This window comes from Podarcis filfolensis, assembly GCF_964270895.1.
Source record: "Podarcis filfolensis genome assembly, chromosome: 1".
In the NCBI taxonomy this organism is placed as follows: domain Eukaryota; kingdom Metazoa; phylum Chordata; class Lepidosauria; order Squamata; family Lacertidae; genus Podarcis; species Podarcis filfolensis.
The window spans coordinates 4,391,680-4,407,521 of record NC_139604.1 but is presented as its reverse complement, the minus strand read 5'-3'; the positions used below and the strand labels follow the sequence as shown (position 1 = coordinate 4,407,521).

Genomic DNA, 15,842 nt, shown 5'->3' with positions numbered 1-15,842 from the left:
AAACGTTTTGGCTCCCAAACACCGCTCCCGAGTGTTATGGTGTGCGAACCATTTTTGGAAGCTGAACATCTGACAGGGCTTCTGCAGCTTCCGATTGGCTGCAGGAGCTTCCTGCAACCAATCTGAAGCCGCACTTTGGTTTTCGAACATTTTGGAAGTCGAACAGGCTTCTGGACCGGATTCCCTTCAACTTCCAAGGTATGAATGTACTGAGAAATAACTCCAGAGGAACACTTCCAAAGAACCAATTCCCCCACCAGACCTTCACCCCCACACAGCACCAGATCCAGCCATAGGGAGCCCCAGCCTCACTTGGCCTGTCATCCTCTCCAACTACGTCACCCTGCTCCAATCCTTGCGCTACCAACCCTTCGTGTGAGTCCCCGTAGGAGCACTCCTGCCCTTGAAGGTGGTCCAGCTAGGGCTGGATTCCCCAGATTAGGAGCCCTAATTGCCACAGGTAACAGCCATGGAGACATCCAGCCCCGCCTGGCTGGGGCAGGTCCAAATGGTGCAAGGCGATGATGGACCAAATACGGGGGCTCCCTATGGCGGGTGCTGCATGTGGGTGAAGGTCTGGTGGGGGGATTGTTTATTCCTTAGTGTAAGGTTTTTATTGCTGTTTAAGAAGGTTTACTATTTGAGGGGGGTGGGGTTTGTTGCTGTTTGAGTTTTTCCTATTTTGTTCAAATAAAACCTCTTTTCCCTCATATTGTCTACGAAAGATCCTTTAAACAACCTGCAGTGTTAACTGGCAAAACAAGCAGAGAGTCCTTGGAGACCAAAGAGACCAAAGAAAGAAATGACAATTTCGTACCTGTTTGCTCTGGCCTTATTTGTAAGCAGGAACATGGCCAAGAAACCTCCTTGGCCTATGAAAGAATATGGCTGATATAGTAACTAAGGACGTTTGAATACATGGATTATTTCCCTTAAAATAATAGGCTTCATGTTTTGTAACCTTGCCTTTGTTCCTCCATAAAGTACAGAAGCTGGTGTGGCCCTGGCTTGGAAAGGAAGCTTAGCATGCATTTTTCTACTGGCCTGCAATTTCCCCTTCAATATTCCAAATAACAAAAATTCTACCATTTATTAATGTCTAGGGTTTAGGAGGTTCCCCCCCCCCCGCACATCTATAACAATAGTTCCAGTTGCTACCTTCACATACCTGTGCTTTATTTTAACTTTATTTTAGGTCTATAATTGTATATGGACTATGTATAATGTCTAACCTGACTGACAAACTGGAACGTGTCCAGAGGAGGGCAACCAAAATGGTCAAAGGCCAGGAAACAATGCCTTATGAGGAACGGCTAAGGGAGCTGGGCATGTTTAGCCTGGAGAAGAGGTGGTTAAGGGGTGATATGATAGCCATGTTCAAATATATAAAAGGATGTCACATAGAGGAGGGAGAAAGGTTGTTTTCTGCTGTTCCAGAGAAGCGGACACGGAGCAATGGATCCAAACTACAAGAAAGAAGATTCCACCTAAACATTAGGAAGAACTTCCTGACAGTAAGAGCTGTTCGACAGTGGAATTTGCTGCCAAGGAGTGTGGTGGAGTCTCCTTCTTTGGAGGTCTTTAAGCAGAGGCTTGACAACCATATGTCAGGAGTGCTCTGATGGTGTTTCCTGCTTGGCAGGGGGTTGGACTCGATGGCCCTTGTGGTCTCTTCCAATTCTATGATTCTATAACCCTAATCCTATAATTTCCTATAGTGACTCTACCTGCTACTGATCGGCCTTCTTGCTCCTGATGAGAGCCAGCTGGCGCCAGCTTTCTTTTTTTTTAAAAAAAAAGGATAGAGTGTTTTTGAGAAACATAGGGTCTCAAGTACAAGGGGCAACTCTGGACTGTTGGACTGGCTAGTGTCCTAGTCCTGTGCTGTCAGCCACGGCAGAGATTAGTGGAGGGAGAATCAGCCGAGTCTCAAGGGGCCACTTGCCTGGACGCAGAGTCCATATACAAGGTCCAGTCCAGTCCAAGGTCAAGAGTATCTCAGTTCATGTAGTCAGATGATCCAAGGGTCAAGAAAGCCAAGCGTCCAAGCCGAGGTCACGAGAAGCAAGAAGCAGCAAGGTCTGGCCAGGAACAACGAATGTTGTTTCCAGCAACTGAGGCTGGAAACTCTGCTTACAAAAGCTGGAGCTTTCTGCTGCTGCTGCTCAGCAGGTGAATAAGATTCCTGGTCCTGGACCCCTGCCTTCCGCTGCCCCCTCCTCAGCTTGCTCACTGACACTATCCCTCGCACTGAGACCTGATATGGCCAAGCCAAGCCGTGAAATGTGGCAAATGAACAAACAATGCATGTATGACATTTTATTTGAAAAAGGGGGGGGGAATATAAATGGGAAATATAAATACAATGCAAGAAAGGGTATGTGTTGGTGTATTTTAGTTGGTATGTGGCCTAAAATATCAAACCTTTTTCCACACTTGATCTGGAATGAAAGAAGACAGCAATACTGTACTACTGTCTTCCCCTTCCCCTTTGGCTTCAAAACCTATGATTATGTTACCTAGTAGAAAATTTAAAAATGTTTGGATAACAAAGACTCTTCAACATTAGTATTGTCAGCGTCCAAAATATATCAAAAAGTGTTCGTAATATACTTGAAATACATCAGAAAGTACTCTCAGCAAGTCTTTCTGATTTCAAAATCAGAAGCAGGTTTTTTTAAAAAAGTATTTTATTTGTATAGTTATTTACAGAGCTTTCTTTCAAAGAATGAATGCCCAGATTTAATTTTTTTTGACTTTTAAATTCAGATTATAATCCGCAAACTGCAATCCTGTGACCCCAGAAATATATCCCAAGAGTCCGAGGAAACATCAGAGCTCCCTGTCCATCAATGATGGAGAAATAAAATGTCAGATCCCCCACACAACAGTTATGGAAACATCTAACAGCTTTTGAAGCTCCAACACTGGTAAGGGCCCCACCGTTTCGCCTAAAGACTTTCCCAGTGGGAGGAAAATGGTTATTTATAAAAACATCCGTTAAAAGGACACGATTGCAAGATCACTTATCCACCCTCATTTCTTTCCTGCCAGGAAGAGCAGAGTTGGAGAAGGCAGTTCAACCACCTTCTGTACCACCCTGTAGGACTGAAGTCTAAAAATACCTATGAGGGACAAGCCACAGGCTGCCACGGTGGAGACGCCTGGATCCTCACTGGCAGCTGTGCCGGCAGAGCTCTACAGTGACTAGATGAGGCTTCCTCAACCTCGGCCCTCCAGATGTTTTGAGACTACAATTCCCATCATCCCTGACCACTGGTCCTGCTAGCTCGGGATCATGGGAGTTGTAGGCCAAAAACATCTGGAGGGCCAAGGTTGAGGAAGCCTGGACTAGATCCACAGTACTGGAGGTGGTTACACTTGCTTGGTTTATAGTCCTATTGATTTTGACTAAATTACTTCAGGTCCACTTTCTCCAGTTTAACTCATTTGCAAGTTGGGTTTATGTTTAACAAATATTTGACCAAAGCAGCTATATAAATGTGCTAGCCGCAGCTCAATAAAATGGAGGATTGTTTTTTTAAAAAATAACCTAATTTTCAGCACCATACCTGAAAGCTTTTCTTCCATGTTCATACTTGTGAAACTTTATCTACAAACTTCAAAATGAAGTGAAGTATTAAAAGGAGCCTGGCAGAATTCATTAAATAGATAAATGAAGTTAATCAAAGTAATTATTTTCCTATTAAATGAAATGATTTAAATTAAGTAAACATTTTCATTTTGTAACTTGCCAGTCTTTATAGAATCCTTTACCCACTGCTCAGACAAAATTTTAAACTTCCTTTTGAACGTTCTTCTCAGTGTCTTTATCTCCTTCAAATGAGCATGATCTCCACTGATTACATGGGACACACCCTCTTCAAGCTGCTGAACCACTTTTGCTCCATGAAATCGAAGTATCAGCGCAGTTAATAGTTTTGTTTGTTTAATCCTAGCACCTGAATTACTCAATTCATCAGAAGGATCCACGTAAATCGTGTGCTGCCTGAACATACTTAGTGGAGAGCTTTCCCATGAATAACGTGCTTCTATGTCAGCAATTGCATCCTGAGAGATCTCTGCCTTAAAGTTATTCATTCTTGAGAACACCTTCTTTAGTTTGGCAATATCAGTATCACCTGTGTAACTATCACCATAGCAGTCATATTCACAGGCAAAATGTTGTTTTGTTTCTGGAGACATGTGAATCATGAAATCAAGCTGCCAGGGTACAAATGTTTTGGATTGAAAGCACTGTAAAAGCCACTCCGCTCTCACAACATCATACTTGTCAGAAGAAATAATATTTTTCACTCTGACATTCTCAATTCCTGCAATCACACAATAGGTGTCCAAACCAGGATTCTGGACTATGCTGCCGCCATATTCCGCTATTTTACTTTCCAGCTGATATTTTGAATATTTTTGTGTCCCTGTCATAACACAAAACTCAACATCTTCAAATAAACTGGAAATCTGGTTTACATTTGAAAGATCAGGAGCTTTAAAATGATCTATTAAACCAATTTTTTTTTTAATCTTGGGCACAGTTTTACGTTTCTTTCCTTGTGGCTCATCATTATCTATATCAAAGTGCTTAGTCGCTAGCTTTCCACAAGCTTTACCTCTGAGTTGCTCTAGAATGTCAAGAGTCATACAATCATGCCATTCTTTATCTTCTCTTATCCTCTCAATACGAGGGAAACGTAATGTATAATCAGTTTTGTACATATCACTGCTCACAATCTCCGCTGCTTTAATCTGGACGATGACCGAATTACAAGGCTCAATATAGACTTCAGGCTTCTCAGTTCCACACAAGATATTTAAAGGAGGATCTCTTTTACGATAAGGTTTCCAATATTTGGCTAATTTCAAGCCAAGATCATAAAGTTCTTTCATAGTGTAACCAGAACCAACACGACAAATGGAGTGGAACACTGATGGTTTTTCACCAGGCGGAGGAGTCTCAGCAACTGCACATAAAAAATGTGACATCATGCCACCACGAAGACCTTTTCCCCAGTAGCCCCCAACAATTAAAAGGTCTAGTTCATCCATTAGTCCACTAACATACTCTGGTTTGATCTTGAACCATCCTTCCCCACGTTTGTCCGGCTTGTAAATTGACATGGGATCTTTTATCACAATTCCTTCTTCTCTGTTATCTATTGCTTCATTTAGAGAATCTATTACTTCTTTCTGAGTGTTAGCTTGATTTTTAGGAACAATCTGCAAACGACCTTCTATTGATGTAAACATCTCATTCAGTTTCTCATATCTTTTGCTCAACATCTCATGACCCAATTTTTGGTTATTAGCCATTAGAACATCAAACACACAGAAGCATGTCTGTAATTCTGAATCATCTGACATCTTTTTTATGTCAAATTTGCTACCCTTCTGTACAAAGTTCTGTGTGGTGGGATTGTAGGCCATCATTTCACCATCCAGAATGCAGTTCTGAATATTATTGTTGAAGATATTATGAATAAATGGAGTCAATGAACCTTCCAAGGGAGAAGCTCCAAACTGCTGAGTATAATCATACCCATTTCGGGAAAAATACTTGTAAACATCTCCATCTTTGTGCATCTGCATTCGCTCACCATCTAATTTGGTTTCTATGTAAAAACTCTGGTTATTCATTTGTTTTTCAATTTGTTGTATATCAGCAATAGCAGCAAGCATCGGTTTAAAGGGAGAAAATAATGTAATAGAAACATCACTAAGAAATACAGAAGGATTGTGTAACTGTCTACAGACTTTCTCCAAATCAGTTGTAACGTTGTGCAACTCTGAAGCATCAGGATGAAAGATGGAAAGTAAGGTTTGCTGGCTGACACCAAGTTTCAAATCTTTTATGATCATCCTGATCAACCATTTCTGTTCAAGTGCTGAACTCTGAGTTATTAACTGAAGAAGGCTCTTCTTGACCAGATCCCTCCTTTTGGCAGCATTATTATTAGAAACGGAATCTAAAATATCGTTCACTTGTTTTATGGTCAGTTGACCTTTCCTGGGACACCTTTGTTTCAAAACAAAATAAGCAATCATAGCAAAGTCTCCAGCATCTCCCCGTGAGCCAGTAGGTGTTCGATAATTTAAGAGTTTTAAAGCATCTTTTCCATCTTTGGGTAAATTTAACAGCTCAATATACAGCTTAGCAAGCATGGTTTCTTTAATTCCATAAGCCATCCTTTCTCTTTCCAACTGTGGAAGAATAAGCCTCATTGCTGGATAAAAAGAATCTGTTACATCTTTTTCATTTTTATGAAGAGCATCATGATATTTCCTCCAGGAATCTAAAAACTCCTTGAAATTCTTGGTTTTCTCAGGTCGGGATTTGCATTTTTGTATTCGTTCTAATGTTGAACAAAGATCTTCAAAAGGAACTTGTGATGCCACAGTTAGTTGGGAAGGAGAACAGGAAGTAGAAATGGAAGACATCTCGAGTATTTCACTACAAAAAGAAAGAAAATGGCAAGCTTGTTTTCAAATTACTTTTTCACACAGCGCACCACTAAACTATGGAATTCGTTCCTGCAAGACATAACGCTGACCACCAAATTTGATGGCTTTAAAAGGGCATTAGATAAATTCATGGAGCCATAATGGGAATGTTCTACCCTCACAGTAAGATGCAATTTGCCTCTTCATGCTAGCTGCTGCGAATCGCAAGTGAGGAGAGAGAGGGTTGTTGCTCTCATCTCCTGTGTGGGCATTTCTTCCACAGCGTTAGCCACTGAGAGAACAGATACTGGCCTTGAGGGGTCCGTGGTCTGGTCTAGCTAGATCACTGCAATGGAGTGGCTGAAAGAGGAGAGAGCAAGAGACACACATGAAAAACGAGAGAAAGAAGTATCTCACCGTCTGGATACGTCGTGTTTCCAGGTTCACACTAGAGAACAATGTTGAACTATCTTTACAGTTTTGACATGTGGGAGGAGCACGACGCCGCAGACACCGATACAGAAATCAAATGCTGCGTCCAGACCGCTTCGGGGTCCCCTGCGGCGAAGGCAGCCCGGGGGCTTCTCCTCCCGCGTCCAGCCTTGGGCCAGAGGCGGCGGAGGGTCTGCCTGGCACGCAGAAGGGAGAGACCCCGCGGAGCCGCGGCCGGCCTGCCGGGCCCAGGGCTCTGGCTCGGAACGAGGCGGCTTCCCCGTCCCTTCCTTCTCGCCTCTCCTCGCCCACCTCCTCCGCTCGCAAAGAGACCAAAGCGCAGCCTGACAGGAAGAGCGGCCGGCGGCCTTCCTGCTCTGCGCATGCGCGAAACCTCGCCTGCTCTCGCGGAGTTTCCTTCTGCCGCTCCACCACCAGGCGCTTCCCTAATAGGCTCCGTCGCGGCGCTCGTTGGAAACCTCTGCCCTTCGAACTCTGACCCGGAAGCGTTGCCGTCCGTGCCGGTTTCCCGGAAGTGGTGAGTGGGCGAGGAGATTCCCGGCCGGGGGGCGGGGAGGACGACGGAGGAGGCGGGAGCGGGGCGCGGGCATGTCCCGCCCGGGACCGCGATGAGGTGGGCGCCTCGGGGCTCCATCCGCCCGAGCGGAGCAGCGGAGGCTCAGGTAGGGGCGGCCGGGAGCCGCGGGACTCTCTTCTCGCCGAGGACGGCCTCGTCCCCCGCCTTCCCTGCGCCAGCGCCCGGGACTCCTCGCCTTCCGCCTCGCAGCAGGTAGCGAAGCGCGGCTTGCCTTGCGCTTCCTGGGCAGGGCGGCGGCGGCGGCGGCTCTCGGTGCCGCAGGAAGGCCCTTTATCCCGGCTGACACCTGCCTCGGCCCCCTCCTGCCCAGAGCCCGCATCCCGCGTCCTTGTCTCGCCGAGGCGGCTGCCGCGCCTCCCACGAAACGCCCGCGCCCTTCGGCGGCAGCGCAGCCCGGCGCCGTCGGTTCTGACCGGTTGCCGCTCTCTCTGGCTTCGCTATGGGAAGATCTGCCGGCAGCCTCATTACTTAGCTCTAAACGACATTCTTTGGAATTTAGCCCTGCTGAGTTTGTATAGTATCTGAAATAAGTGCGCTTCGCAGTTCCAGTTTATTTCAGTGGGATTTGCTTTGATGTGAGTCTGTTCACGGTGGTACAATGGCTTTGTGCATGTTTACCTGGAAGTCCTGATTTTTCCAAGTAATAATGCATGTAGCCTCCACTCTGTTATAAGGCAAAAGTGTGGCTGTATGGTGTGATTCCAGAAGCTTTGGTGGTAGCCACAGTAGAAATCCAGGAAAGCTGTCTGGGTAATATATTGTTAAAAATATTATTTAATAGCCTAAAAGCTTGCTTGTGAAAAATCACATCATTCTGGGAACATCATTCTTTCTTTTGTGAACACTGCAGCCTGTAATGCCCTATTAAAAAAGCAACTCTTAAGTGGAAATTAATAAGAATGATGTCTGATACAAGATGTTTTCCAAAGCTGCAATTACTTATTTGATAAATTTAACAGTTATTAATGTAGTCTCATTCCAATTTTTCAAAATTAACAATTATGATAGTGAGGCAATACTGGCTAATACACTTCCTTTTGTAACTTGGCACACCATTGTTTAAGTGCTGTATGTCCTGTTTCTGGATATGAAGGCCTAACAATACAGTATTCACTTGAAATGGAGCAAGTACAACTACAGCATATGCAGTATTCCAAATGTGGCTGAATCGTACATTTTGTGCGTGTGTGGCTATGGACCTAAAGGACTATGGAGCTTCCCACGAGTGGTGGTGCAGGTGACTGTCTCTGCAAGCTTTTAAGTAATCATTAGTCTATTTCAGATGGCTTTTACCTAACATATGCTGTAATCCTATTTGCTTTAACCAGGTAGCTTAGCAGGTTTTAATTGGTGTTTTGCTGGTTTGATGAGTTGTTTTATTATTATGGGTTTAAATTTTCAGGTATTATTAATTCTGCTGCCAACTCTACTATTAACTCAAATCATTGTAGTTCCTGGCCTTTTGAGCATTGAAGTGTCTTTGATGCTACACTGTTCAAAATGGGGTGACCAACTGTGGTTGTGGGTGGGATGGAAGGGGGTGACTAGAAGAGCATGAGGGAGATGCAAGCAGGGCCCCCCTAGAAGCAGGGAGTTTGAGCGATCAAGAGAGGTCAGGAGAAGGAGGGCCTTCCAGGACAGGCTTAGAGACTGAGAGTCACAGTGTGAGTGCCAACTTAGACAAAGAGGAGTCGGGGGTTGGCCCTGCTACACAGGAGCAGAACAGTCCCAGTCCTGCTGGCTTGCCTCCCCCTCTGCCACCCCACTCAAAAAGATTCCTGCACACTGCTGAGCAACGGGCCAGGTAGGTCCAGAGGAGGAGCTTGCCCCCTCGATGCAGACTTCGTCCTCTTGGGAGAGATCCAGAGTGAAAGGCTAGAGGTGGGAAGCTCGGAGCTAGTGGTCAGTTTCAGCAATGTCTTAGCTGGATTAAGATGAACCAGAGGAATCTGCTGTGTTATTTTCTGTTAATAAGGAGCTAATTGCATTCCGTGCCTTTCATGTGTGTGCCTGCCCTGTGGTTGGCCTGGATTGTTGATAGCTCCTTGACAGTTGTTCACAAATTTATAAAGATACAGGTTTGGGAAACTACCCCCTTTAAATGACGTATTTTGCACACAAAATTTATTTCATCTTCAGCTGAATTCCCTATCTTGTCTTTAATTGCTTTACAAAGATCCATAAAATCTAACAACATCGTTTTAGGTAGTCCTATATTTTTATTTTATTGGTCCTCAGTTACCAGGCACCTGTGTTACTTTATCCTATTATTCTGAATGGCTTTAGTTTGAAGCATTTAGGCATTTTGTGTATTGTCTATATCAGTGGTGGCCAAACTTGGCCCTCCAGCTGTTTTTGGATTACAACTCCCATAAACCCTAGCTAACAGGACCAGTAGTCAGGGATGATGGGAACTGTAGTCCCAAAACAGCTGGAGGGCTGAGTTTGGCCACCACTGGTCTATATGATGCTAACTGGGATCCAGAGCCTCATTATCTGAAGGCACACCTGTTTCTAACAGTTTCTCTTGATTCCCTAATCCTGCTCTGCGCTCCCAGACATACTGTACTGTTTGTGAGGGTAGCAGCTGCTTTGGGGGGCATAACGACTGGTAGGGGTGTTTGAAAGTTGCTAATCAAATAGTACTTAGTGATTGTATTTAGAAAAGTGTCATTTAAGCAGCTCCAGAATTTTTTATGCTTTTGCTATTGAGCTTTGGAGTTACTTCTTGTAGAAGGTCATCTCCCCACTTTATTACACATTATGCTCTCTGAAGAAATACTAATGGCGTTGATTACACACAATATTCTATATCTAGATTTCCTTCCCCCAACTGTATTTCAATTTATTTTGAAAGCCCACGCATCTTTTTATTTATTTAAATTACTTATTTAAATTTCTTTTGGAGCCCACGCGTCTTTTGCACTACATAAAGTATAGGTATGAATTACCTTATACATTTGTTGTCCCTTTTAAAAGTTGTTTTTAAAGAAGCTTATTTATTTTCTTTTTTCAGGCTTCATATGGACTAAAGATTCATTGACTACTATAATGGAAAAATCATGGATGCTTTGGACTTTCATTGAAAAGTGGCTCCTTGCATTGGTCTCATGGTCCTGGGGCCTCTGCCGTATCTCTCTCTTACCTTTGATAGTAACTTTTCATTTGTATGGAGGCATGATATTACCTCTGTTAATATTTGTATCTATTGCAGGTATATTATATAAATTCCAGGATGTGTTGCTTTATTTCCCAGAGCAACCTGCTTCATCACGACTCTATGTCCCCATGCCTACTGGCATCCCACATGAAAATATCTTCATCAAAACCAAAGATGGTGTGTTGCTCAATCTGATTCTTCTCAGAAACACAGGAGACAATTCCTCATATTCACCTACTATCATTTACTTTCATGGAAATGCAGGAAACATTGGTCACAGACTACCCAATGCTTTGCTGATGCTGGTAAACCTGAAAGTCAACTTATTGCTGGTTGACTATAGAGGCTATGGAAAAAGTGAAGGAGAAGCAAGCGAGGATGGCATCTATTTAGATTCTGAGGCTGTGCTAGACTATGTGATGACTAGATCTGATCTTGACAAGACAAAAATTTTCCTCTTTGGACGATCCTTGGGGGGAGCAGTTGCTATTCGCCTAGCATCTGAGAATTCCCATAGGATTTCTGCCATCATCGTGGAGAACACATTCCTTAGTATCCCGCACATGGCCAGCACTCTGTTTTCTTTCTTTCCAATGAGGTACCTCCCCTTGTGGTGCTATAAAAACAAGTTCCTCTCCTATCGAAAAATATCTCAGTGCAGAATGCCTTCACTCTTCATCTCTGGGCTTGCTGACCAGCTGATTCCTCCAGTTATGATGAAGCAGCTTTATGAGCTTTCCCCTGCTCGGACTAAGAGATTGGCAATATTTCCAGATGGAACTCATAATGACACTTGGCAGTGCCAGGGCTACTTCACAGCACTTGAACAATTCATCAAAGAAGTTGCAAAGAGTTATTCCCCTGAAGAAATGGCAAAAATGTCATCGAATGTAACAATAATATAACTAACTCCAGTCTTTCTGTCTGATACAACTGCATTGTACCTGGATTTGTAGAAAGTGATAAAGAATGACAATTTTTAAAGTGTGTACTCTGTCTTGTACTTATCTAAAGAGCAAAATTAAACATGGAGACATCTAATAAATTATGAGCCAGATAGTTTTTACACTTAGTGTTATAAATAAGTGATGTTTTTGATAAAATTAATCTTAATTTCCATTTCTTAGATTAAGACACATTAATAAACTTATTGGTAAAATTTAAGTTAACCCTTGGGGAGATCTGATGTGGTGCAAGAGGAATCCACTTGTGTAATGGGACTTCTTTCCTTTGTAGCGCCCCCCCCCCAAAAAAAAAATTTTGCTCCAGAGGATTATAGGATGCTTCATAGAGCAGGGTGGGATGGGGCAGGGAGAAGAGAAACCGGAAGTTCTATTGTACAAGAAGATTTCTGTTGTGCAGGCAGACAGACATCATTGGATGTTGCCCACTGGTTTTAAGAGAAGAACAGCAGTTGCATGCAGTGTATGTTTTGGCTGCATAGGTAACCATGATTAGCGACACACACTATAGCTAGAGCTTTGGGATGCATGATAAACCCCTGAATTCTTTCGTTATGCATCTCAGATTGTGTAGTGTGCTTAATATTATAAGTAGCACTAATGGCCCCCTGGGCTCCTTTGGGAGGAAAGGCAGGGTAGGAATTAAAAAAATTATGGAAGTACACTCTATTCAGTATGACATGGCTGCATTCATTGCTTTTTACATCCACATGCAGGATGAATGGAGAAAAGATGCATTTAAAGTTAATGATATATTAGTGTTGATATTCTCATCCAGTCATGAAGACGGGCTGACTAGTGCTCATGTTGCTATGTTTGCTATCCTTATACTGGAAGGTTTACTGCCCTTAGCGCTTGTGCATTTTGCCTCTTGTGCTTGTTGCCCTAGAAGCCATGAGTGCTAAATGCATCAAACCTAAAGTCTGGTTGGAATATTGCTTTCTACTTAAACAACAATATGGCAATTGGGAGAAGTTGGACTACAGGGAAAGGGTTTTTTAAAAAATCTACTGTCTAACATTTACTTCTGCTTTTCATATCAAACTCCTCTTTAACTATTTTAAAATGTTTAATTAAAAAGTTTTCTTTTAGGGGAATTGGTTTTCTTTCATTGCAGCATGGTTGTCATTTTCTAAACACTGTTGACAGATGTCATGTAACATGAATAAAACTGAAAATATTTTGGTTATTAAAGGCCAGAATCGTAGGTGTACTTCTCAGGAAATAAGTCCCACCAAACAACAGGACTTCCTCAAGAAAATATACTTGGGATTGAGCTATTAAGAGGGCCAGACTAAGTGATGAAGACGAGTATTAAATAATGAGTTTGATATTGAGTATACTTTACAAAATCAGCTTACTTATTCTATTAGGATATCTAGTATATGTGTGTGTGTGTTTTGTTTTATTTTTGCTTTATAAACAATTCATTTATTGCAAAAAACTGGGTTTTTTATTTTTTGAGAAAGAGAAAAAACAGTTTACCCATTTAGAGTGCTCCAGAATCTTACAGAATGCAATTTTAACCACTCATTTTTTAAGATGTAGTAAGCCAACCTAGCAGTTCGAAAGCACGCCAAAGTGCAACTAGATAAATAGGTACCGCTCCGGCGGGAAGGTAAATGGCGTTTTCATGCACTGCTCTGGTTCACCAGAAGTGGCTTAGTCATGCTGGCCACATGACCCGGAAGCTGTACACCAGCTCCCTCGGCCAATAAAGCGAGATGAGCGCCGCGACCCCAGAGTCGGTCATGATTGGACCTAATGGTCAGGGTTCCCTTTACTTTTACCTTTAAAATAAAACAGTCAGTTTTGAAAACTGGTTGTGCTTGTTTGAAGAGCGCATAAATCAATGTATTATGCATATGCTTGTGCAGGAAGTGGAAAGCTAATGGGTAATACTTAATTGTTAGTAGAGTAGACACACTGATATCAGTGGAATGAAATTACTTAAATCCATTGATTTCAGTGAGTTCTGAGTATGACTAACATTGGATATTGCCCCTTAGAACCAATATTGGGTATCTATTTGAGGACATTTTCTTTCTGTTTTTCCTCTATCTTCTCTGACATAATTGTTTCCTGTTTAATCTTCTTCCAACATCTCATTCATCATTCTATTAACATTTATTACATGACACAGAAACTGCAAATAATCTCTTAAATAATTTGATATATTTCATGAACTACAGCATTTGTACTTTGCCATTCTTTTTTGTGGTATGCTATTTTAGCTTCATCAGTTTTGGAAACATGCCTCTATTAGTGTTCACAGAAAGTAAATTAAGCCTTATACGAAACCTTCAGCATTAGCATGCAATAGCATACTGTAGGATGTAGATCATACCATCCACAGTTGTAGAAAGCGTGAAGTTAAAACAGTGCAGAGATGCTGCAATGACACCCTAGACGACAAGGATCAGTATATTATTGGCCTGAGTATTGCTTTGGAAGAGAATCTTATAGTAATTATTAATCTTACAGCATTTGTTGTAGATATATCCCTTTCCCCTTATCTTTTTATAATGATATATGTATTTGCTATGTGCACTTTGACTTTGCTTGGAGCTCATCATCTTGTAGAAAAAATATAGGTTACATTTTCTTTTATATAAGAGCAACTGAACAGCCTTTTGTGGGACAGTAAATCAGCTGAGACTTGAGCTTCGAATTTTGCCTCTGAAATTTGTGGTACTTTCCAGAAAGATTAGCAATGGTCTAGTTTTGAATGGAGATTGATTCATTGACTCCCCAGTTATGCCTGAAGAGATAAGAGAAGCTTAAGCTTTCAAGTAAGTACTTGTGCAGAGCTAGAGTATGATGCTTATATGAAATTTGTGCTTGTTTTCACAATGAGTATTTGCATAGGAACTACCCCCTCAGGAAGGCCAGGCTTTTAAATATTATAGCACAAGCTTATTGGGTCCAAGTGTAATGACAGGTGTATTGTTTTGAATACATTTTTATCTTTGATAATTCAGCAAAAAAATCTGGATTAATTTATGGGACCAATTGAGGGTCTGTTCTCAAGGGTTTGTGCATTGTGGCACAAGGTGATACTGAAATCAGAGTAAGGATATTTAAATGTCCTTTTGGTGCTCTTATTTATTTGCTAAGGTTATATACCCTACCTTCTGCTTTGGCAGATCCACAAAATTAAGGCTACTGAAATTTCAGTAAAATTCAATTAGAAAATAAGTATGGGGAAACATCTATAGATTTTTGTTGTTTGTGTAACTTTTTGCAAATGACACAAAACTTTATGGTAGAACTCTTGCCAAAAAATAAATTTGCTGCATGCAATAGAATTAAAGATACTTGTGGGTTCAATTTTGAATGTTTCACTTAGATCAAAATAAAAATTAAAACTGCAGCCATATGTATTTTCACTTAAAGTAAATATTGTTGAGTTCTGTGAGATTTGCTTATAAGTAAACATGTTTGGGGCCAGACTGTTGGTATATGTGTGTTTTCTACAGATTAAAAACAATACTTGTCATTTCATATTTTTAGACATGCATTTAATTAAGCACTTTCATTTTCTTTTTTTTTTACAATAGTAGATTGATTTTCCTTTTACATAACCTCTATTTTTATGTACTAACATATGCAATAAATTGATAACACCTACAATTGCTAATAGCCTTTTCTGTGTGTTTGTTTTGTTTTCAGTATAATTATCTGTCAATTTCCTGTAGTTTCAAAATGTAGAATAAGCCATCAGTTGGGCAGCAGTGGAAAATAATCTCTTAACACTTACAACACTGCCAACCTAATCTGTTATACATTCAGTTCAGATAATTTTAAAGGCACATATGACTTGAGTAAGGATTGATTGATGTTTGGTGTAGTAAGCTTATCCTTTTTTGGTCAGTGCATCAGAATTGTTTTCAGATAGATATGTTGTAGCATGGCATATTAATATGATTACTATTTCACATCCTTCAGTTTCTCCTGTTATGCTGCTGCCTAATCCTGGCACATGGCACATGAATATTTCACTTTTGAATGATGATGATTTCAAAAGGCAAACACAGGCTCCAAACTCCGGGAATCAACTCTTTGGGCTTCAAGCTCCCAGGCTTTCTTCCCACCACCCACTCCTTAATTTGGAGGTGGGGAGTGAATTGAAGAAGTTGAAGTTGACCTGGAAAGGAGAAAAAGGGCCGGACATTCAGGATGCTGGTAGTAACAGCATGTAGTAACAGCACTATGGTGCTGCTGCTGCAATCAC

The 15,842-nt window shown here is 41.7% G+C and overlaps 2 protein-coding genes and 2 long non-coding RNA genes across 4 annotated transcripts in view; 1 reads left to right on the top strand and 3 right to left on the bottom strand.

Annotated features, from left to right (window-relative positions):
• LOC310743599 overlaps nucleotides 1–15,842 on the bottom strand; it is a 265,247-nt gene that overhangs the window by 1,378 nt on the left and 248,027 nt on the right. The gene's annotated exons all lie outside the window — the stretch shown is intronic.
• LIG4 (DNA ligase 4) lies at nucleotides 2,300–7,289 on the bottom strand. The gene is made up of 2 exons (XM_083581274.1): nucleotides 6,874–7,289; nucleotides 2,300–6,466 (listed from the first exon to the last, which is right to left on the bottom strand). The coding sequence occupies exon 2, from the start codon at nucleotides 6,451–6,453 to the stop codon at nucleotides 3,721–3,723; it is 2,733 nt and encodes a 910-aa protein (XP_083437400.1). The 5' UTR covers nucleotides 6,454–6,466; nucleotides 6,874–7,289; the 3' UTR covers nucleotides 2,300–3,720.
• ABHD13 (abhydrolase domain containing 13) lies at nucleotides 7,469–11,630 on the top strand. Its single transcript, XM_083581287.1, has 2 exons — nucleotides 7,469–8,747; nucleotides 10,503–11,630. Exons 1-2 carry the CDS (start codon nucleotides 8,696–8,698, stop codon nucleotides 11,549–11,551), a joined length of 1,101 nt encoding a protein of 366 aa, XP_083437413.1. The 5' UTR covers nucleotides 7,469–8,695; the 3' UTR covers nucleotides 11,552–11,630.
• LOC310747005 lies at nucleotides 12,603–15,250 on the bottom strand. Its single transcript, XR_014540828.1, has 2 exons — nucleotides 13,413–15,250; nucleotides 12,603–13,165 (listed from the first exon to the last, which is right to left on the bottom strand). It is a non-coding gene; the product is annotated as an uncharacterized lncRNA (long non-coding RNA).